This window comes from Propithecus coquereli, unplaced genomic scaffold (genome assembly GCF_000956105.1).
Source record: "Propithecus coquereli isolate 6110/MARCELLA unplaced genomic scaffold, Pcoq_1.0 Scaffold8, whole genome shotgun sequence".
Lineage (NCBI taxonomy): Eukaryota > Metazoa > Chordata > Mammalia > Primates > Indriidae > Propithecus > Propithecus coquereli.
Window position 1 is genome coordinate 962,993 of NW_012154173.1, and position 23,739 is coordinate 986,731.

The 23,739-nt window shown below is 37.1% G+C and overlaps 1 protein-coding gene across 1 annotated transcript; it reads left to right on the top strand.

Moving 5' to 3' along the window:
- The first annotated feature begins 752 nt into the window (after positions 1–752).
- LOC105825426 (inositol monophosphatase 1) lies at positions 753–23,297 on the top strand. Its single transcript, XM_012663201.1, has 8 exons — positions 753–830; positions 1,352–1,485; positions 3,311–3,415; positions 5,034–5,079; positions 7,354–7,462; positions 9,330–9,438; positions 22,152–22,303; positions 23,152–23,297. The coding sequence occupies exons 1-8, from the start codon at positions 768–770 to the stop codon at positions 23,265–23,267; spliced, it is 834 nt and encodes a 277-aa protein (XP_012518655.1). The 5' UTR covers positions 753–767; the 3' UTR covers positions 23,268–23,297.
- The last annotated feature ends 442 nt before the right edge of the window (positions 23,298–23,739 follow it).

Consider the following 23,739-nt stretch of genomic DNA (forward strand, 5'->3'; position numbering starts at 1 on the left):
TTCAGAAGTCAGTGAAAAGCTAGAGAAATCAGAGGACAAAAATACAGGTATTTTTCCGCTCTCTGAATCTCAGAGAAATAAATTTTCTTTTTTATTATTTTTGGGGACATGGAATTTTTTTCTCAGAATGTTGTAAGAGAAAGAACAATGGACTTTAAAATCAGAATTGAGTTCAAATTCTGACCGTGTCTTCCGTATATTCTTGGACAAATTATTCCTCATCTCTGAGCCTTCTTTATCTTTCCAACCTTCTTAAGAAGAAAATCTCATGTGTAAAGCACCTATCTGCCTGGTATTCAGTTAGTACATGTTCCTTTTGCTCCTTCCTTTCAAACTTCTTTTATTTCTGTATTTCCAGTGTTTTTTCTCTTATTTTTACTTTATTTTCCACCCAAACATTTACCTATCTTTAAAACTGTTTCTTCTATTCTTTATTCTCCAAACCAGTGTTGTTGTTGTTGTTGTTTTTCTCTAATGTGATATGCTGTGGACAGACTGGGAGACAATTTCATGGAATATTTTTTATTATGAAAATAGTTTTACAGTAGAAGTAATTCAGATAAAAAATGTTTTTTTACCGGGCCTAGGAGTAAATGTTGGAAAAAAAAAATTGACCTCTAGAATGGGGGCAGAGTGTGAATCCTGAAATGAAAGTCTGTTGATAATTTAGATGCCTTGGTGAAATTGTGAAATAACTATTCTATAATTAAGACTTCTAGAGAATTGTAACTACTTGGTGCTGATTATGTGTTAAATATTTTTAGGAGATGGCTGATCCTTGGCAGGAATGCATGGATTATGCAGTAACCCTAGCAAGACAAGCTGGTGAGGTATGAACTAAAACTTTGTCAGCTATAATGTGATGACTGTGGACAGAGTGAGATTGTCTCATTAAATAAAATGCATATTTTGATTAATCTACGTTTGTTTTCATTTTACTGTATACTTCAAATAGAATGAATACTTCAATTTTATATCATTAAACTTCTTGTGATGACTGTTGTGAATCTAAAATAGGATGCAAGATTATATATTTTTGTACCTACAGGTCACAATCATTAAAGGCATATTCTATAGACATATTTGTAAAACATTTTTCAGGATATCTTTTAAGAATATCATTTAAGATAGATTGATTGTTTGTCTTGCTTTGTTGCCCAGGCTGTTCTGGAACTCCTGGGCTGGAACAATCTTCCTGCCACAGCCTCCCAAGTAGCTAGGACTACCGTCATGTGCCACTGCACCTAGCTTAGATTGAATATTTTAAACCATTTCTATATTTTATCTTTTTGTTTGATTTACAATTACTTATGCCTTTTCTGTTTGCTTACAAAAAAAAAAATCCTTCTAGGTGGTCCGTGAAGCTCTAAAAAATGAAATGAATGTTATGCTGAAAAGTTCTCCAGTTGATTTGGTAACTGCAACAGACCAAAAAGTTGAAAAAATGCTTATCTCTTCCATAAGGGAAAAATACCCATCCCACAGGTATTTCTTTATTCAATTTCAAATGATAAAATGAAGCCTAGGTTGAAGTCAATATTAGGCAAGAATTTTGATTCTAGACATAGAAAATGACTTTAACTTAAGCTGAAAAGCAATTTATGTTGAGGGTGTTGGGCAGCTCAGGCAGGAAGCATGGGAGGGAGGAGGTGTACACATAGATCACACAAGAGCCATCTCTTAGGAGGCCACTGGTGGCCTCACCCCTGACTCTGATGGTTTTGAATACTTTTAATCACCCTTCTATCTTGACCTCATTAGCTTATGATTACAAATCCTGGACAGGAACATGTGGTTTCTGAGCTTAGGTTGTTCGCCCCTGCTCAAGCTGCCAGGCAGCAGGGGAGAGGGAATATTTGGATTCCTTCATAGTAAGAGGAATGTTTAGATGCTGGGGAGCCAACATGACAAATGTCTGCCACTGGCATCATTTCAAAGTTCAGTTTTATTGTCTTTATTGTAAACTTCTCTGTATGGTATAGTGGCAGTAGCTTTAGTGAGTTTGAGAGAAAATCCTAATTCAGGACTCTTTTATAGCCATGAAAATTTGGCAAAAACATTGTCATCATTTTAAAGTGTTAACGCTGTCATTCTATACTTCTTCCTAGTCATGCCATTGGCCATTGACCATTCTTGGTCTTTTTAGCCATTGAGAAGAAAAAATGTTTAAAGCTGTGACTAAATATACTTCCTCCATAAAAAGGTTTTCAGCTAAGAGAAAAAGAGAAAAGAAGATCATGATAATGCTTATTGGGACAGTTCAGTGTTAAATAAAGGAAAATAAATAAAAAGAAAACAGGAAAGAAGAAAACCAATGAATCAGACACCATTTTTGGAATTTCCATAAGATTTATTGCATAGCATGATTTAGGAAGGCATGTACACACACAGTAGTTTGGGTGATTTGCTTTCTCATTGATTATTTAATGTTGTCTGTATTAGTAATATATTACTGCAAAGCAAATTACCCTAAAAACAGCTGTAGACAGCATGCATTTATTATTGAACAGTTTCCTGGGATTACAGAATATGGGAGTAGCTTAGCTGCATGGTTCTGGCCAAGGCTCCCATGAAGCTACAGTCAATGTGGTCAGGGCTGCAGTGATCTCAAGGCATGACTGGGGTTGAAGGGTCACTCACTTGTGTAATTGCTGACACACTTCAGCCCCTCGAGGATTGTCTGCTGGTGGCTTCCCTCAGTTCCTTGCTATGTGGGTCTCTTCACAGACCAGCTCACAGCATGGCAACTGGCTTCTTCCAAAGCGAGGGGTGGGTGGCGAAGGGAGAGAGAAGCACAGAGAATGAGATGCAAACCACAGGGCCATTTTGTGAACTAGCCTCTAAAATTTTACACTGTCGCTTCCACTTTATTGGTTAGAAAAAAACCACTAAGTCTAGCTCACACTCAAGGCAAAGAGTATTAGGCTCTACTTCTTGAAGGGAGGAATATTAGAGAATGTGTGGGCTTTTTTTAAAATCACCACATTTTCTTAATGATTTCTCATACGCAGCAAATGCTCTTTTCAGGTGTGTGTGTGTAGGCACAAGTGCACGTGCATGTGCCTTTACTTACCCTGGTACTACATTTTAGAATTTTGAATTCTGTAATTTTTTACATGAATTTGCTCTGGGGGAAATAAAGCTTCCTCATTCTTATTAGTCTTTATAGGAAGGAAAAAGAGCAACACTGGAAAAGTAGGGCACAGAGTTTTATGTTTTATAGTAGACTCTGTGTAGCTAAGGGGATCTTATGGTTTGGAAATTGTTGAAAGTGATGTAAAGATTAGGAATTTGTCATTCTTTCCTTTAGTTTCATTGGTGAGGAGTCTGTGGCAGCTGGGGAAAAATGTGTCTTAACCGACAACCCCACGTGGATCATTGACCCTATTGATGGAACAACTAACTTTGTACATAGGTATGTTTTACAATTTTTAATATAATTACTGTTGGTATATTAACTGGGTGGCCTTTTAGAGCACTCTGTTGAGGAACATACACACTTTAGAGAATTGTGTAATTTGTTTGTGCTTCTTTATTCTAAGAAAGTCTATTTAGAGTGAATAGTAGAGCAAAATGCATTATGCAGACTTCTCACCAGATGTGGAGGAGGGGAAGAAATATTATGTGTGATCCTGTCTTGTGCTGCAAAGTGCCCTATTCACCATTCTTTGCCTCACTGTGGGAGCCATGTAAAAATGGAAGCAAACAACATTGCTGCTTTGAGATCAGTAAAGAAACTAAGGAGTTCACTCTGGATATAGAATGAGTTGAGTCCAAGAGAGCAAATAGGGTTCCAAAGTGCTGGGGTGATAGGATCAATAGACTTGGGCTTCAGTTCTGTTTCTTTTTTACTGTGACTTTGGGCAAGTTAGTTAATCTTTCTAAACCTCAGTGTTTAGAAAATGTGTAAAATGGTCATATTAATGGCCCTTGCCTTATAGAATTGTTTGTTGTTGGGACTCAATGATTAGTACATTTATATAGGATTTAGCATAGTGCCTGGCACAGAGTATATTATAACTCAGTATATTCCCATTAGAAGAAAGCTTGATGGAATTGCCCGTGAGAGTTATGATGAGTAGCCTGGTTTGGCGGGAGTACACATCAATGTTATATTTGAAGTTGCCATGTAGTTGTACACATATGTACCATGTATGTAACCATTAAACTCTGTTAAGTTAAGGTCTAGAATCTATATGTGATAGAAATGATATATCTTTCAGATCTGAAAAGATGTTCATGATATATTATAATGTAAGAAAAGAAGATTGTATGCTACAGTGTGCACAGTATGATCCTGTTTTTGTTAAAAACTAAAATATTTAAAAGTTTTTATTTTGAATAGTTGCATAGAACCTGTTTTGTCTACTTTCTTCATCTTAATTCTCTTTTGAGTCAGAAATTACACCTCTGTGTTCCAACTGTCATGCAGCTAGTTTACTTTTCAGGTGTCAAGCTCCAGGTTTGGAGTTGAAGTAGAGATAAGTAACAACAATTTATGCTGTATAATGAAGTACTTGGGTCTATCAATGGTTCAGGCTGTGGGAAAGTGACCAAAAATAATCTTTCTTTTTAACCACGATTTACAAGTTTTTAAAAATTTATTTTTATTTTTTGGAAAAATATATTTATATAGTTACTATATTCCTAGCGTTTGACATTCTGAAGATATAAAATGGCATGCAGTACAAGGTGCTTTTCCCACTTCTGTCCCCAGTTTCCCAGGATCCGTCTCTGGAGGTGACCATTGTTATCAGTTTCTTGTGAATTCTTTCAGGGATGTTTCATGCCCGTAGGAGCATCCTGTATGTATGTATTTATGTATATGTAATATCGCTCCTTTCCCTCCTATTTACACAAAGGATTGCATACTGTATACACTGTTTTATGTCTTACCTTTTCGGAGGAGGAGGGATGAGACTTTTTTATATGAAAAATTTTGTAAGCACTTACCTTATGAAAAGATGAGTTTTATTAATTTTATTAAAAATAAGTTATATCCTGGTAAATTTGTTTTTTGTCTTTCTTTTAAGATTTCCTTTTGTAGCTGTTTCAATTGGCTTTGTTATAAATAAAAAGGTATGTTGTTTTAAATGTATGATTGATAAAAGGCCTTGCTCTAATTTTCTGAGCAAGAGAAAATGTATTTTCATAATAAATCCAGAATGTCTCTGTATTCAATTTATAAACTGTATTATTTTGAATATAAGCTATAGGAAGGACTATTAAAATTTTCTTAATACATTTTAGTGAAAAAAATTAATGTTTTTCAAGAATCAGGAGTTGTAAGGAGAAAATATACACAAGTAACTGAAATACAATTCAATATTTAGTTACCATTATATGTGATAGCGTCAGATATGATAGGAGTTGATGTTTGATCTAAAATGCTTCACAAGTAAGAGGTGAGATTTGAGAAAGGAATGCTTTAATAGGTGTCAGTGAAGAGAGATATTCAGAGACCAGGAAGTAGTAGGGGCCAAAGCATGGTTGGAAATCACAGAGTATATTTAGGAATCTAAACATTATTGAACACTCATGTCTAAAGCCTAGTAAAGTAACATTCATAGCTATTGTATTTTCTCTTTGTTTGGCTATTTAGTTGGTCAAACACTGATGGATGTTTACTAACATCTTACTACCTGTCTTTAAGGAACTTATGTTTGATCAGAATATACACAAAACGATCAAGAAATTTCTAAAAATCAAAGCACAAATTAATACAAATAAAAGCTTAGCCACAGGGTTGCATACATCAGTGAAAACATCCAAAAGAACTAAGTGAGTATTTTGTATATAACGAGGCCTGAGCTAGGTGCTGTCCCTGTCATTGAACTCACAGTTCAGTGAAGAGTTAGATGTATGAATAGGTAAAAATAATGTGTGGTGGAACCATGATAAAAAATACTTTAGGAACACAGGTTGTAACCAATTCTGCCAAGTGTGAGTTGGGGAAATCTTCGTAACAGAAGGGGTCTTAGAAGTTGGTCATGTGAGCTGGTGCTTAGAAAATTAGGGATTTGCCAGATCAAAAAGAAATGGAAAGCATTTTAATCAGAAAGAATGGCTTGGAGAAGTTGAAGAGCATCATGTATATGGGGAACAGTGAGATGCTCATCAAGGGGAAAACACTGGAAGTGGCCAGAGAAGAGGTTGATCAGTTTAGTTAATGTGGTCTTACTGCGAGACGATGAGAAAATTTAGTTTTTGTTTCTTAGTAGGAAACCAGTAGAGGTCTTAAAGTGAAAAGTGACAGATAATTCCAGCAAGGTAGAGATTATATTGGGAAGTGGGTGATTCCGAACTAAGGTGAGGCAGTGAGAATAACCAAGGAAATGCCCAAATCGGGATGCGTTTTTAGGATAAAATTTGAAAGAGGAGATTTGTGGGGAAGGAATGGGCGGTGACCAGACAATGGGTGATCTTGACCTCTGATTGAGGCTTCTGCAAGACTAGGTTCTGAAATGTAGACTCTTACCTGTGATGATGGATTGATGGGAGCCAAAATTATAGGTGATAGCAGAATTTGTGGGCTGGAAAGGACCAAACTGTAAGAATATGAAGAGCTAAGAGGGAAATGGAGGCAATGGAAGACGAAAAAAAGCCTGAGGTGCACAACTTTTAAGGGTGGGGCAGAGAAGAAGGTTCTGAAATAATGACACTGAAATGGATTAATGAGCCAGGGAGAACTAAGAGAGTAATGCCAGAATCATGGAGGTACTGAATTAAGTGCTGATGACGGCCCGGCCAGCTGTCTCCAATTCTTTAGACAATGCATCTGGTCAGGAAGAGTTCATTGATGTTCTCTGTGTGGGAGTTTCAGAAGAATGAGTGATCAGGACGGAAGCCAAAGTGCAATGTATTAGAGGAGAACAGGAGATGCAAAATGTGGACTGCTGTTTGCCAGTGAAGGGAAAAGGAGAGGATACCATTTTGAAGGTTTTGTAAGGGAGGGAGAAACTTGGTTAGAAGGTACCAGAAGAAAAACTCGAGAGTAGAAGAATCAGTTGATGGAGCAGTTTTTCAGAGAATATATGAGAGGACAGGAATCAACACTGTTCACCTTAGAAAATAGGAAAGATCTGTCTTCATCTGAGGCAGGAGGAAGAGAGGTAAGGTGGGTGCTCTTATTTAAGTCTGGACATGGATGGGAAGGGAGTCAAGGATTTCAGGTCTGAGGACCTCTTCGTCTGATTAGGCTGGAAACCAGCATTTTACGTCTTTCATTGTTTACCCGTTTCGGTACATTAGTCAGTAGTCCAGATTTTCTTGTTACTGTCTTAGAAAAAACGTATTGATTTAATGATGAAAAAAACTCAGGTTTGGTAAAGGAAACTTGTTTTCCTTCTGCAGATAGAATTTGGAGTTGTGTACAGCTGTGTGGAAGATAAGATGTACACTGCCAGGAAAGGAAAAGGAGCCTTTTGTAATGGTCAAAAACTACAGGTTTCACAACAAGAAGGTAGGTTTAATCTTCGATTTTTGGTACAATTGATATTGTGTACTCCTATTTGATTGTTTTTAATTTCCCTTACGGAGTTCTCCAAGTGTTAACTAATTCATAAATTGTGTTTATTTTCTCTTTATTCTTTTATTTCAACTTGTATTTTGAGTATAGAGTGGATACAGGAAAGCAAATGCAAGTGAGCAAACACTTCAGGCTCAACATTGTATTGGGTGATGGAGAGGAAGATGATAAAGACTGGCTTCCTACCCTAGTGGAGTTCATGGTTTCTTTGTTTAGCCACCGCCTCTCAGATTCTTCATAGAATTCCTCTGATCCAATGTGATGCCTTTGGGATATACTAAATTGGGGAAAAAAGTTCTTTGATGCTGGGAATCACTAAAAATTATAATACTCATTTTTCATGAACTGGATGGTTGGCATTTTAAGTCATCTTTTTCTGTGACAGCTGTCGACCTAAAAGGAAGAAGCTCAGGCAAAATTAATATAAGGAGTTTATTTGGGCCAAAGTTGAGGACTGAAACTCTGGACACACTTCCAGATTGCCTTGGAGGGTGCTCCAGAAAACAAAGGAGAGGCTCAAGTTTTTAAAGAAAAAAGGATGAATCAGAAGAGGGGCTGATTACAAAAGTTGTTCTTCAGGAATATTTGTTGGTTTACAGAAATAACGTTGCTTAGTGATTGGCTGTACATTGTTGAACCATAGGGTGCATGGCATGTTTTTGGCTACTTGGCGTCAGTTAGTCTAGAGCCCGCATAGCAAGTGCTTTCAAGACATAATTATTTAGCTCAAGGGGAGTGAGACGTGACTGCTGTTATATTTTAAATGCCTCCCTGGGCCTGATAATTTAAAGGGGCTTGAATTCCTCAGATAAAAAGTGTTTTTTTCTTTCTCAAGGCTGATTGACGTTTTGAGTTACCTTTCTTCCATAAACCACATCCAACATTTTCCACAGTTTGCACTTTCAGATTCTTTAAAGTGCAGCAAGAACTTAAAGATACTTGCAAAACAACCTGAGTACAGAATCTTTCTAGACTTTTATACTTTTCCCCTTGATCAAACACTTAATTTGAGAGCAGATTTTTAGTTCATTTCCTTTTTATTGAACTCTAAGACCTCAAGGATTGGATGATACATCCTAATTTTTGAGATGTTAATGTGAGAAAATGTGCATCTTAGCACTGAAGGAATGTGTTAGGTTTCATAGACACAACTTTTTCCTTTTGCATAATCATTCTTCACTTTATGTAATATTAAATTAAATTATACAGCTATTAGATGTAGGACAACAGTTATAATCATGCTGGGAACAAACACAGCTGGTGACCGCAAATCTTAGCTGGTGGGAGGAGATGAAATGTGGGGAGTGTTGAGTGTGTCCTGAGCTTCAGTCAGTCTGATGTTTCAGAGGGGAATGGAAAGCACTGGATGATCTCTTGACACAGTAAATGGAAGTCAGATAAGACCCACTGTGTAGTCACGTAATTTAAACTTTTTTTAAAATTTCAGATCTATATATAAATTCTTTGTTGAATTTAATTTCTAATTTCTACTCCTTTTATATTTAAGATATTTGTTTATTTCCCACTGAAGGCATCATGCATGCAGGCAAATTGGTTACATTCTGCACTCTTAGGGGAATGGCCTTAGAAGTTGGACTCTGATGCTTATAAAGAAGATCACTTGTGGATAATATATTTATCAGTATTTTGATATTTAAAGGCTTAGAAACAAATTTGATAAAACTAGGGTAAGGGATAAAAATGTCCTATTTCATTCTGAATTACAAGTGTTAATTTTTTCCTTGAATTCTAATTATTAAAACCTAGTGATCATTTAAAACTTTTTTTTTTTTATTTTTAGACATTACCAAATCACTCTTGATAACTGAGTTGGGCTCTTCCAGAACACCAGAGACTGTCAGAATTATTCTTTCTAATATGGAAAGGCTGTTTTGCATTCCTATTCATGGGTAAGCTCTTTTTATTTGCCACCTAAAGTTTCAGATCATTTAACATTTTAAAGGAATGACTTTTCCTTTAGAAATGAGATTTTTATTAACAGACATGGGATCAGTAACATGATCCTACTTTTGTAATGTCATTTAGAAAACTTTTTATTTGAAAATAATTTCAAACATAATCAAAAAGTTATTGAAGTAAAGTAGTAGAAAAAACAATAGGATGCCCTTTACTTAGATTCACCTATTGTGAATAGTTTAGTCCGTTTACTTACCATTATATTATTCTCTCTCACTTGTGTGTGCTCTCCGCTCTTGCTCTTGCTCTCTCTCTGTATATGTGTGTGTGCACACATACATTGTTTCCCCTGAACCATTTTAGACTAACTTAAATACACCATGGCTCTTTAAGAATAAGGATATTCTCTTCTATAGCCATGGTACAATTGACTTTATACATATACTTCTTATCTAATCTACCATCCATATTCAGGTTCGTCACTTGATTAAATAATGTCTTTTATAGCATTTTCCTTCCTCCAGTGCAGGATTCAGTCTAGGGGCAGCATTACGTTTAGTAGTCATGTCTCTTTAGCTTCCTTTAATCTGGAACATTTCCACAGCCTAGGACATTGCTAACTTCCTTTAAGTTTTCCAATTATTTGCATAGCAGTCTACAAGGTAGACTCTTACAAATAATTTCTGGCTTCTCTTTATTGGTAGTTATTTTTCCCTTGTCACTTTTTATTTGTATATTTGTGCTTTTTTTCTTTGTTCACTTTTTTGGTCTTAAGTTACCTAGTGGTTTGTCTATTTTGTTTATTTTTTCAAAGAACCAGGATTTTGATTTATTAATTTTACCTACTTCTTCTCTGTACTATTATTTTCATCCTTGGATTTTTTTTGGTTCACTTTGTTTTCTTTTTTTCTCTTTTTTCAGTAGAAAATTTATTTTAATTCATTGATATTTATTGATATAAGTATTTAGGCTATGAATTTTCATCTGATCACTGCTTTCAGTGTATCCCATAGATTCTGATATATATTGTTTTCATTATAATTATTTTTCATAAATTCTGTAATTTCTTTGGATTTCTACTTTTACTTAAGAGTAGAATTCCTAAATTTTTACAAGAAGAGTGTCTTATTCTATTTTCTGTTGCTCATAGCAGAATACCTGAAACTGGGTAAAGAAAAGTAATGCATTTCTTGCAGTGTGGAGGCTGAGAAATCCAAGGTCGAGGGGGAGCATCTGGTGAGGGTCTTCTTGCTGGTGGGGACTCTGCATAGTCCTGAGGCCGTACAGGGCATCACATGGAGTGGGGGCTGAGTATGCTAGCTCAGGTCTCTATTCCTCTTATAAACCCATCAGTCCCACTCCCTTGATAACCCATTAACCTATTAATCCATGAATGGATTAATCCATTCATGAAGGCACAGCCCTCATGACCCACTCACCTTTTAAAGGTCCCCTATCAATACTGCTACACTGGGGATTAACTTTCAGCATGAGTTTTGGAGAGGATGTACATTCAAACCATAGCATTCACCCCTGGCCTCCCAAACTCATGTTTTTCTTACAAATACATTCACTCGATACCCATAGTCCCAAAGTCTTAACTCATTCTAACACCAACTCAAAAATCCAAAGTCCAGAGTCCTAAGAAATCAAAACAAGTTGTCTATTTCCAAGATATAATAGTGGTAGACACATAAAACAGGCATTCCTATTCTAAAAGGGAGAATTGGCAAAAAGAAAGGACTAGCAGGTCCCAAGCAAGTTTGAAACCCAGCAGGACAGACATTAAATCTTAAAGCTGGAGGATAATCTTTTTGCATCTATGCGGCACCTCTTTGACACATTGGGGTGGGGATTGGGCCCAAAGGCCTCAGGCAGCCCTGCGCCTATGGCTTTTCTATGTGTAGCCCATGTGACTATTCATATGGGTTGTAGTCGGGTTCCTGAAGCTTCCCAGGCATACCTTACATGCTGCTGGTGACTTCATAGTTCTGGGGTCCTGGTGGTGGTCCTGCTCCCACGGCTCCACTAGGTGTGGCCCTAGTGGGGACTCTGTGGAGGCCTCACCTCCATGACTTTTCTAGGCATTGCGCTGGTAGGGACTCTCCTCCCCAGCTCCAACACCGCATTCGTGCTCCACATTGCTGATGTGGGGGCTCTCTGCAGTGGCTCTGGCCCTAGGACAAATTTCTGCCTGAGCACTTAGGCTTTCAAGGACATTCTTTGAATCTGAGTGGAGTCTGCCAAGCCTCCACAGCTTTTGCTTTCTGCAAACCTGATGAATTAGCATCATGTGGATGCTGCCAAGGTTTATGACTTGTCACTTCTAGAGCTGTGGCATGAGCCACACCTAGGGTCGTTTGAACAGGGCAAGAGAGGCCACAGAGTGGACTGGGTTGCAGAGAGCAGAGTCACAAAATGGCCTTGGGAAGCCAACTGTGGAGAGTGCCACAGGCCTGTTACCTAGAACCATTCTGCCCTCCTGGACCTCTGAGCCGATGATGGGAGGGGCAGTATGGAAGATCACTGAAATGCCTTTGGCATCTTTCTCTTATTATCTGGAGTAATAACACCTGGCTCCCTTCTCTCTGTGCTGATCTGTTTAGCAAGTGGTTGCTGGGTTACCCCCTTGGTTTCTCTTTTGACTTCTTGTGATGCCTCTGGGAGGGAGTGGGCCCTCAAGGCCTCAGCAGCCCTTCCCCTATGGTTTTGCTGAGTGCAGCCCACGTGGTTGCTGGTATGGGTTGGAGTCCTGTGCCTGAAGCTTTTCCAGAGGTATGTTGCATGCTGCTGGTAACTACGTAGTTCTGAGGTCCTGGTGGTGGTCCCACTCCCACGACTCCACTAGGCATTGCCCTGGTGGGGATTCTCTGTGTCAGCTCCAACTCCACATTTTGCCATTGGCTCTGCCCTGGTACAAGTCTCTGTCTGGGCTCCCAGGCTTTTGGGGACACCTATTGAAATCTGAGTAGAGGCTGCCAAGCCTCCATAGTTCTTGCTTTCTGAAAGCTTGCAGAATTAGTATCACATAGATGCTGCCTAGGGTTACCACTCATATCTTCTAGAGCTGTGGCATGAGTCACACCTGGAGTCACTTGACCTTGGCTGGAGTGTCCGTGGAGCAGCTAGGGTGCAAGGAGCACAGTCCAGAGTTTTCCTGGGCAGCCGGCCATGAAGAGTGCCCTGGGCCTGTCCCCTGAAACCATTTTGCCCTCCTAGACTTCTGGGCCTGTGATGGGAGGGGCAGCTTTGAAGATCTCTGAAATCCTTCTGGGTCTTTCTTCCATTGTCTTGAGAAATAGCACCTGGCTCCCTTTTCTCTGTGTTAATCTGTTTAGCAAAGGATTGGTAGGCTAAACTCTTGGTTTTCTCTCCTGGACACACTTTTCACTCTGTATGTGGCCAGGCTGATAGTTTTCCAAATCTTTCTGCTCTGCTTCACTTTGAATTATAAATTCTTTCTTTATGTTATTCCTTTGATCTCGAATCTCAATTTAAGTGGCCAAAAGTAACCACGGAGCTACTTTTATATTTTGCTTAGAAATTTCTTCTGCCAGATACCCTTGTTCATCACTCTCAAGTTTGGCCTTCCCAGAAGCCCTCAGGCATAGACACAGTTAAGCCAATTTCTTTGTCAGTTTATAACATGAATGGCCTTTACTTTACATTCCAGTACTTCGTTCCTCAGTTCCATCTGAGACCTTGTCAGAATGGCCATTACCGTCTGTATTTCTGTCAGCATTCTGGTCACAACCACTTAACCAGTCTCTGTGGAATTCTAAATTTTCCCTAGTTTTCTTGTCTTCCAAGCCTTTACCAGAATCTCTATTTGTGTTCCCTTCAAGGAATTTTAGCCTTTTTCTAGGCTGCTCCTCCAAATTCTTTTAGTGTCTTCCAGTTACCCAGTTCCAAAGATGCTTCCACATTTTCAGATATTCCTTTTCAACAATGCCCCCCTCCCATGATAACCCATTAATCCAGTAATCCATGAATGCATGAATGGGTTAATCCATTCATGAGGGCAAACCCCTCAACCCAATCACCTCTTAAAGGCCCCACCCCTAAATACTGCCACATTGGGGATTAAGTTTCAACATGAGTTTCAGAAGGGACAAACATTCAAACTATAAGAGAGGCCTTTTTAAAAAAAAATTTCATTTTTAATTTGTAGTTTTATTGCATTGCAGTAATTCTACTTTATGGGACATACTGATATTTTCTTTGTGCCCTAGTCTGTGATCAATTTTTGTAAAAGTTCCATATGCACTGAAAAAAAATATGTTCTCTATTTTTAGGGTGTCGTGGTCAATATGTAGACAGAAGATCTACCTTATTTTATTGAGGTTTTTTTTTTTTTTTTGTCTATTTGCCCTGTCTCATACTGAGAGTGATATGTTAGATTCTTCTATTATTAGTGTTTTTCTCTGTATTTCTTCTTGCAACTCTTACAGCTTTTATATTATATAGATGGAAGCTATGTTATTTGATGCCTATTCATAATAGTTACACCTTTATCATATAATTTCACATTATAAAATATTATTTGTCTTTTTTATGTGCTTTTACTTGAAGTCTACTTTGAAATCAGAATTGAAATTTCTGCTTTCTTATTGTTCCTATTTGTCTGGTAAATTTTCGTCCATCCTTTTATTTTTATCCCTTGGAATCACTGCATTTTAAGTGTGTCTCTTGTATACAACATAGAGTTGAGTTTCACTGTATAAGTTAATTTTAAATCCTTTTTTAAAAATAGACAAGTTTGGCTTATTGATATATTGATATGGCAATTTTGTTTGGTCTCAATTCTGTTGTATTATCTTATGTTGTAATTACTGTGTGTTTTATATATCAACCTGAAGTAATTGAAAGGATCAGAATCCAGTTTTAAAGAGTTTATTCCAGTGAAAAACTAGACATAGCCATCTGGGAAACATAGACTCCGGAGAAATAGGGTCAATGCTCTGAAGTTAAAAGTTAATGTCTTGCTTATATAGGAAGAAAACAAATAAATTTAGTAGCATTATAACATTTTTTTATACAAGGCTGATTGATGAATTACAATAATTTAATTACTCATAGTTTGTTTTCCTTTCAGCTTATTTTCATTTCCTATCCAATTTAAAAGAGTGTATATAACATTCCATCTTAGACAATGTGATAGTCATGAAGTCTTTTTGTGAGAGAATAAAAAGAGAAGTTAATCTGTAATTAAGATCAAGAGTGAGGAGAGAAGGGACTCTTTCCTGATGCTCTTTAGCCAATTACAATATTTCACGAAACAATATAGTTAAGGAAGAAGGCTAATCTATAATCAGAGAAACAAAGATTATAGCTTCCTAAGTTATAGCTGCCTGTTATGTGACTCAGATCTCATAAACACTTTCCTTTAAGGCTCAAAATAATTTAAAGTTCTAACACCTTGGATTTTGGATTACTTATTTTCACAAATATTATAGTTACTGTGTTTATTTAATATGCCTTCTCTGCTTTTTTTAAAAAAATTCTTTTTTATTTATGAAATGTTAAATTTTATTCTAGCAATTTTCTTTTGAATTAAAACTTTTATAGTGCCTTTATTATTCTTTTCTTACTTAACCATTTGCTATCTGTAGAAGTTCCAGAATATTTTGGCTTCCACCTTTTGCCAATATAGCAGTCAATTACTTTAGTCTCCTTTTCCCTTTTTCTCTCTCTTTATCCCATTTTTAAAGTTGCACTCTTTCTACTCGGTTAGAGCATGTCATTTCTACAAATTCTTCAACCCATGATCCTACCCTTTGATCTTAGTTCATTTGACTTTATAAAATGTTCACAGTCCTTTTATACAGTGTTCTACTCACCTCTTAATGGAAGGAAGCTCATCCTCTAGTAGATGCCTTGGGGAGAGCACATGTTCACAATATTCCCTGAGTTTGGGAATATTCCAATTTATTTTTCTGTGGCCTTTAGACATGAAGGACAGCTTTGCTGGATATAATATCCTTAATGAAAGAACGTATAAATTTCTTGAAAATGCTACTTCACTGTTACCTTTCTTTGTAAATCGCTTTTGGGAAATCTGATGCCACTAATTATCTTGGCCTTTACATTATTTCATCTTTTACTTGGAGCTCTTTTTTTCCCCTTAATCTTTGGCTAGTAGTTTTATAAGGATATATCTAGAATTTGTCAGTCTGAGTCAATGTTCTGTTTCAATGTATAGATTCATGTAGTTTTTCTTTCTGGAAAGCTTTCTTGAGATACAATTTTAAATATCAGTGCACTTCTGTTATCATTTTCTTCTTCAGAGATACCAATAGGAATGTTCCACTTTCTTGTGTCTTCCATTTCAGCCTCTTTCTCTCCCTTTTCATTTCTTTCTTTTCTTGCTTTTCCTCATTCCTTTTTATTAAATTTTCTTTGCATCTCATTTTTGGTCACCTATAATTTATTCTTCATGCCTGATGTAATTTCATTATTTTTTCCACTTTTTCTTTCTTGAGTTCAATAATTGTGTTTTATTTTTTGTCAATTTCTGCTCTTAGTTTCTATATTTCTGTCTTATATTTTTTTCCATATTCACAAGTATTTGGGGCTATTTAATGCAGATTGTATTGATGTTTCACTTTTCTTCTGCTTCATTTTTTTTAGGGGGAAGAATTTATAGCAAAAAAACAAAAACATTTTTAGTAAATGCCTGATGTTTTGCAATCATTTTGTGTGGATATAGTCTACTTTTTTCTATTTCTATTCATTCTGTGATCAGATTTCCTGTTTTATCAGTTCTGCCTTTCTGTGCCGTTTCTTTTATGACTATCTGTTAAATGGTGGTACTAGGTGGGGTTGTCATGTCTTGTTTCTCATTCATTTCTACAGGAGGCTTAATTTTACACTCTTTCTACTTTTCCTTCACTTCTTTGTCTCCCAGAGGTACCCCCCTCCCCTCCTTTTATCTTACCTGGTTCTCCTCCAGAAATCACAGCTTCCCTGAGGCAGCCTGATCAGGTTCTGCATGTTTTCCAGCCTGGACTGTGAATTACCAAGTCCTGATCTACATTCAGTATTTTTGTATTTATTGCCTCATGTGCTCTTTCTGCGGGTGGTTCTGTCTATGTTCCCTGTGGGTCCTCTCTGGCCCTCTCTGCTTTTTGTCACAAAATCTTTTCTGCCTCCCCACCCCCACTTTCTGCATCCACAGGCTTGCAGTGCTCTGTTCCAATTCAGTTGTTTGTTTGCCTTTCCTTCTACTGTAGGAAGTTTGAGAGTTCATGTTTTCTGTTTCCTAAAAATGCTGAAGGAAGGGGTCCTGTGTGTTTTATTGGTCCTCCTTGTTGATATTTTTTTCAGCAGGGTCATAGGGAGTTCCAAAATCAGAATGCCACTGTTATGCTCCAAACCTCAGAATCCTTCTGTAATGACAGTTTTATAAGTGAAGAAATTAAAAAAAAGTACTTATCCTTATATTTATCCAGAAGTTTTTAAGAAAGCTAGAGGTTTGAGGTCGTTAACTTTAATATAGTTAATGCTATATTAAGTAGCATTTCTCTGACGTTTAGTGTAGTTGTTTACATGAAAAATTATAATAAAAAGCTGTTGAATAACAACAGGTTTTTATGATTTAATTTTATTGCCAACTGTTCCTTTTTCCTTCTGAACATATCATTGAGTTATAAGACTCCAGAACTGATCAAAGATTATCTAATAAATTTGCCTCAATTTGTAGATAAGTTAACTGACGTTCAGAAAGGTGAAGTGACTGCCTGAGATCACACAACTGGATGGAGATATGACTAGAACCCCAGCTTCCAGATCATTTCTCTTTCTTTAATGTTAGACTTCTCTTTTAGGAGTCAGGACCTTCACAGTACAGTTTGACCCTTGTACAAACTGATTGTGGGGTATAAACCTGCAGTCTACATAGTAATGAGTAAAATAAAAGAGAGAGTTGCTGTCAAGTAGCTGTAGAATCTCCCAGAATGATGTCCTTGTGGGAAGAGCAATAAACTTGCAGGTACAGTGTGCTGTCTTGAAGCAAGGACTTTAGCCATGGGCAATAAAACAGTTGTGTTAGCCATAAAAGAGCTGCAAGTGGTTTAATGCTTTAACCTTTCATTTTGCCATTGGCTGAAGTAGAATGTAATTTTTACTTCAGGATTTTAAAAGAAATATATCTAGGAAAATATTACCAAGGAGAAGCACTGACTTATTGATTTCTTTGGTGATCTTTTTCATTTCTCTGATTCTTCAGTTTTTCAACTTTGATCACTTAGTAGGGGTAGAAATTGTAAAGATGCCATTTTTCCCATTGTACTTACTCTGTATCTTGTGGAGAGAGACCTTGATACTATGTAAATATCAAACTCTCACCCACCAATTTTAGCATTGATTGATGATTTTTTTCTGAATCAGTTATTATTACAATTGCTATCAATTAACATTCATATTTATCTTATATCTTATCTTTATATTTGCAAGGAAGAGGTGCTGTGGGAAGGCAAACCTGAAGGGCTCGTCCAAGGCAGGCCTGCTGAGCCCAGGCCTGCTGTTACTGCTTCAGGCACATGTATGAGGCACACCCAGCTGGGAATGACCAATATCATGATATTTTAAACCTCTTAGAGACTATCTGCTTTATGTTATGTGTGTATGTGAATAAAATAAAATAAGCTGTAGTGCCTGAGTTAGTCAAAGAGGAGTATACCTGCATGGTGTTAAAGTCGAATGATAGTATTTTCTTCATTGTTTTTTCCTGAAAAATCATTGTTTAATATTTCTCTTATTAAATTATTGCTTTATATGGGTTAGTTCTGTGATTTATATAGTATACCATGATAATTAGACTTTACTTTTTTTATTTTATAATTAGATACCACCTTTTTTTTAAACATTTGTCCTCTAGATTGGTTCAAGTCAAGTTATCTCAGTCAACATTCAAACTGAAGTTAATTTTTTGGTAACTAAATAGTAAAATAATCCTTATTTTAAAGGATTGTTGTTTTGCTATCTTAATTAAATTTTTTTTATTTATGTAAGTTTATGTGGTACAAGTGCAGTTTTGTCACATGTATAGAGGGTCAAGTCATGGCTTTTAGTGTATTCATCACCTGAATATCATACTTCGTACCCATTAAGTAAATTCTCATCATCCAACCCACCCCCACCACTCCCTCACCCTTCGGAGTCTCCACTGTCTAACCTTACACTCCCTCTGTCCATGTGTACACCTTTTTGTAGCACCCACTGATGAGTGAGAACATGTAATATTTGTCTTTCTGTGTCTGACTTCCATCCATATTGCTGCAAATAACATGATTTTATTCCTTTTTATGGCCAAATAATATTGCATTGTGTATGTATACCGTATTTTCTTTATTCATTCATCCATTGATTGACACTTAGATTGATTCCCCATCTTTGCTATTGTAAATAGTTCTGTGACAAACATAAGAGTGCAGATATCCCTTTGATATGTTGATTTCTGTTCCTTTGAGTAGGTACTCAGTAGTGGGATTGCTGGATCAAGTGGTAGTTCGATTTTTTTGTTCTTTGAGAAGTCTCTATATTATTTTCCACGGAGATTTTATTAATTTACCTTCCCAACAATAGCGTAGAAGCATTTCCTGTTCTCTGTATCCTCACCAGCGTCTTTTTTTCTTTTATTTATTTATTTTTTGAGACAGGATCACACTTTCTTGCCCAGGCTAGAGTGCAGTGATGTTATCATAGCTCACTGCAACCTCAAACTCCTGGGCTCAAGCAATCCTCCTGCCTCAACCTCCCAAGTAGCCAGGACTGCAGGCACATGCAACCAAACCTGGCTAAATTTCGTACTTTTTCTAGAGACAGGGCCTCACCGTGTTGTCCAGGCTGGTCTTGACCTCCTGGGCCTCAAGAGATTCCTCCTGCCTCATCCTCCCAAAGTGCTAGGATTACAAGCATGAGCTACCGCACCTGACTTGTTTTTGATTTAATGTCTGTTTTATTTGATATAGATATAGCTACTCTTGCTCACTTTTGATTTCCAGGTGCATGGAATATCTTTTTCTGCTTCTTTAATTTCAGTCTACATGTGTCTTTATAGGTAAGGTGAGTTCCTTCCAAGTAGTGTGTCATTAAATCATGTTTTTTTTTTTAACCCAGTCAACAAATTTATATCTTTTAAGTGGAGCATTTAGTTCATTTATGTTCAAGGTTGATATTGATGTGTGATGTTTTGTTCTTGTCATATTGTTAATTGTTTTCTAGTTGTTTTATAAATTCTTTGTTTCTTTTTCTTTGCCTTTGTGGTTTGGTAGAATTCTGTAGTGGTGCCATTTGATTTTTTTCTCTTTCTCCCTTGTGCATTTGCTTTACTAGGGAGTTTTATACTTTGTGTGTTTTCTTGCTGGTGGATATTGTCCGTTCTCTTCCAGTTTAGGATTTCTTTGAGCATTTTTGAAGTATTATGGTAACAAATTCTCTCGGCATTTGCTTGTCTGGGAGTAACTTTATTTTTCCTTCATTTATGAAAGATAATTTTGCTGGATATATTATTCTGGCATGGCGGTTTTTCTCTTTTAGCATTTCGAATATCATCCATTCTCTTCTTGCCTGTAAGGTTTCTGCTGAGAAATCTGTTGTTAGTGTGATGGAATTTCCTTTATAAGTGAGAAGACACTTTTGCTGTTTTTAAGATTTGCTATTTATCTTTGACTTTAGGCAGTCTGATTATAATGTGCTGTGGTGAGCTACTTTTTACACCGTATTTGCCAGGGCAATTGCTGAGCCTCCTATATCTGGATGTCTATTAATAAATCTTTCTAGACCTGGAAAACTTTGTGTTATTTTGTGAAATGGGTTTTCTAAGCCTTTTAATCTCTCTTCTTTCTTGAGAATACCAATAATTTGTAAGTTCGGTCATTCTGTTTAGTCCCCAGTGTCTTCAAACTTTGTTCTTTTTATTCTTTTTTCTTTATTTTTGTCTGACTGGATTATTTTGAAAGGCTTATCTTCAAGTTCTGAAATTCTTTCTTTTTCTTGGTCTAGTGTATTGTTGAAGCTTTCAAATATATTTTGTATTTCTTTCAATTAATTTTTCAGTACCAGAATTTCTGTTGGGAGGTTGTTTTGAATATGTATCATCTTGTTATATCTCTCATTCATATCCTGAATTAATTTTCTGAGATCTTTGTATCAGTTTTTAAATTTCTCTTGCATCTCATTGATCTTGTCTAAAAATCAATATTTTTAATTTTTTTTTTTTTTTTGGTTTCAAGGATTTCTTTTCATTAGGATCTAGTGCTAGAGAATTTTTGTCTTCATTTTTGGAAGCCACATTACCTAATTACCTAGCTTTTTCATGCTTCCTATGTCTTTACATTGGTTTCTGTGCATCTGCTGTAAGAGTTTCTTCTTTTTATTTTTGAATTTATTGTCATTGGGGGGGAATTTTTTCTTGAAGGTGTGACTATGATGTTGATTGAGTCAGTCCTTCTGGCTTTGCTTTTAGGTGTCTGTAATAGTGAAGACTGTATGATTTCTTTGGCTATAAATAGCCTTAGTGGCATCTGTGGAATCCTCAGTGTGTTAGGGTATAGCTACTGGTAGAGGCTGTGGTGAAGTTCTGCTGTAGACTGGAATGCCAAATGGGCCCATCTTCAGGTTTCAGCAGTAGGGGTTGTGGGCTAAATGTATCTATCCTTGTAATCTGAGGCAGCGTATGCTGGCACCTGTGTTGGAGGTTCTAAGCAGGCTGAATCTTGGGGCTCTAGGTGTCTTTCTTGGCTGTCAGTTGTAGTAGTGGTATACTGAGCAGGTGGATGGGCTCTTAAGCTCCGAGCAGCCAGGGTGGTGTGGACAATGGCAGTAGCAGTGGTGGTGAGATGCTCTTATAGTTCCTGTGGTCTTATGTTGGCAGTGGTTTCAATGGGTTGTACAAGCTGGCCTCCAGTCCGGAAGGTGGTACTTGCAGATAGGAACCAGCTGAGGTTGTAGCTGGGTTCTTCATGTCTGACCTCTGACCCCTGGGAGAAGTGCTCACATCTCCCCAGTGGTGGATTGGGTTGTGAAACCCCCAGGACCAAGCAGCCACAGCACCTCTCATCCTGGTCAGGTCCTGGTGGTGAGGAGAGTACCTGGTTTCAGTACCAATGGCTGGAGCCCACACCGTGCTTGCCTCTCAGTTCTGGTTGTGGGAGCCCCTCCCCTGCCCAAGCCCCCATTCTGCAAGCTGCAGCCTGAGTCTCCCTAATGCCTAAGCCTACTACCAATGAGTACGGGACCATACACAGTTTGCTACGAGATAGGATCGGGAATGTGATCTTACTGTAGCTGCTTAGGTCTGAGGAAGGACATGGAACACTCCCTGGAGCAGTTCCTTCTCACAGTCTCCCGGCTGCTCCCTATGTTAGAATCGGGGGTTGGGAGGGTCAAGGTGCTCTCCCGTGGCCTGGATTATACTATTCCCCATTGGGAAAGTGGACTGCAGAAAGACACTCACTTACCCTCTCTCATACTGGGGAGTCACTCCCAGTCATCAGCCAGTTCCAGCCATGCAGGCTGCTTGTTTTCCTCCTTCTTCCCAGAACTCTCATGTTCCCTCTTGGATAATGTATTCAAAGTGTGATTGCGTACACACTATTTTGGTTCTTCTAAGTCGATGAGGTGTGTTTGAAATGCTTCTAGTAAGCCATCTGGGGGGGAACAAATTTTAAAAACCTTAATATTCTTTTTAAATGCTATTTGTTAGGATCCGTGGTGTTGGAACAGCAGCTACTAATATGTGCCTTGTGGCAACTGGAGGAGCAGATGCATATTATGAAATGGGAATTCACTGCTGGGATATTGCAGGAGCTGCCATTATTGTTTCTGAAGCTGGTGGAGTGCTAATGGATGTCACAGGTAAAATTATGGGACAGTGAAGCATTTTTCTCTCCACATTTGTTGGACTTTCCTCCACATATGGGGTTTAAAAACATATTTGATGTATATTATACCTCAGCTTTTAAGGCAAAAAGAAGCTATATAATTTTTTGCAAACTCAAAACAAATAATTAGGAGATAGAGGCAAGAGTAAGAGCTAATGGTAATGCGGGACTGATAATGATAAACGGAGAAGGCTTTTCAAATGTGAGTAACAGGAATTCCTGAGAGACTGCAAAGAGGTCTAGACAGTCACCGAGAGTCTGAGGCTTGCACCCAGAGCTCTTTGAATGGTGACCATGCTGATAGTCAATGATGGATGACTTGTACCATCACCTTCTGCCTTAGACCTGAGAAGTTAAATACTTGCTGTGAGCTGATGGTAAAATTTTTTTAAGTGAAGGTTGAACCCGGGTTCACAGAATTTACCAGTGGTCTAGGAGAAAGACAACAAAATATAAGGAAATGGGAAGGACAGCATTGAAAATGCCTTGGAGTCAAATTTTCTGTCTATAGATTCTCAAAAAGTAAGGAGGTACTAAGAATGCACAACAGAAGAAATAGAGAAAAGATATTTTCTGACTAGTGTAACTTAAGATCCCCCCTCAAACCAACAACTGATAGTTCTTTGAAAAAGATGCTTAGAAAATCTGTTATATACACCAAAACTTAAACATTGTAGTTATGTGACCGAGTAGATTTTTTCTTAAGAAAATTGAAAGTATTAAAATGTTTTGATTCACCATAGTACATATTGATAATACTTATTTTATATGAATTATTTTTGTACCAGATATAATGATTTTCCTAACTTGATTTGCTTTTAGGTGGACCATTTGATTTGATGTCACGAAGAGTAATTGCTGCAAATAGTAGAACATTAGCAGAAAGGATAGCCAAAGAAATTCAGGTTGTACCTTTTCAACGAGACGATGAAGATTAATTACAACTGCCTTATGTTCAGTCATAGTTGCTTGTGCCCAGATTTGCTGACTCAGTGATGGATATCTGTTTCAGATGTATGATATGCTCGATTTAAATTGTCTTTGTCTCGATTAAAAAATTGGAACATGGTCCATATTTTAACAAGACTATGTTTCAAAAAATACATGTAATATTTGTTTCATTGTTTTAAAAATTTTTTATGTAAGAGTGTACTTTAGGAAAAAGTACAGAACAGGAATATAGTTCATGAGATAAGCGTAACATCAACTGAAATACTCAATTAGCAATTTTGCCTTTCTAAGTATCTAAGGTCCTTTGAAATTTTGACTTACTGTATATATACATAAACACTCACAAAATTATCTTTTTTAAAAAAACTTTCTCTTTAGTTTCAAAAGCCATATTTAATTAAATTTTTAAGGATATAAAGAGTACTTCCTAGACCAAGGTTTATTTCTTTCCAGAGGACC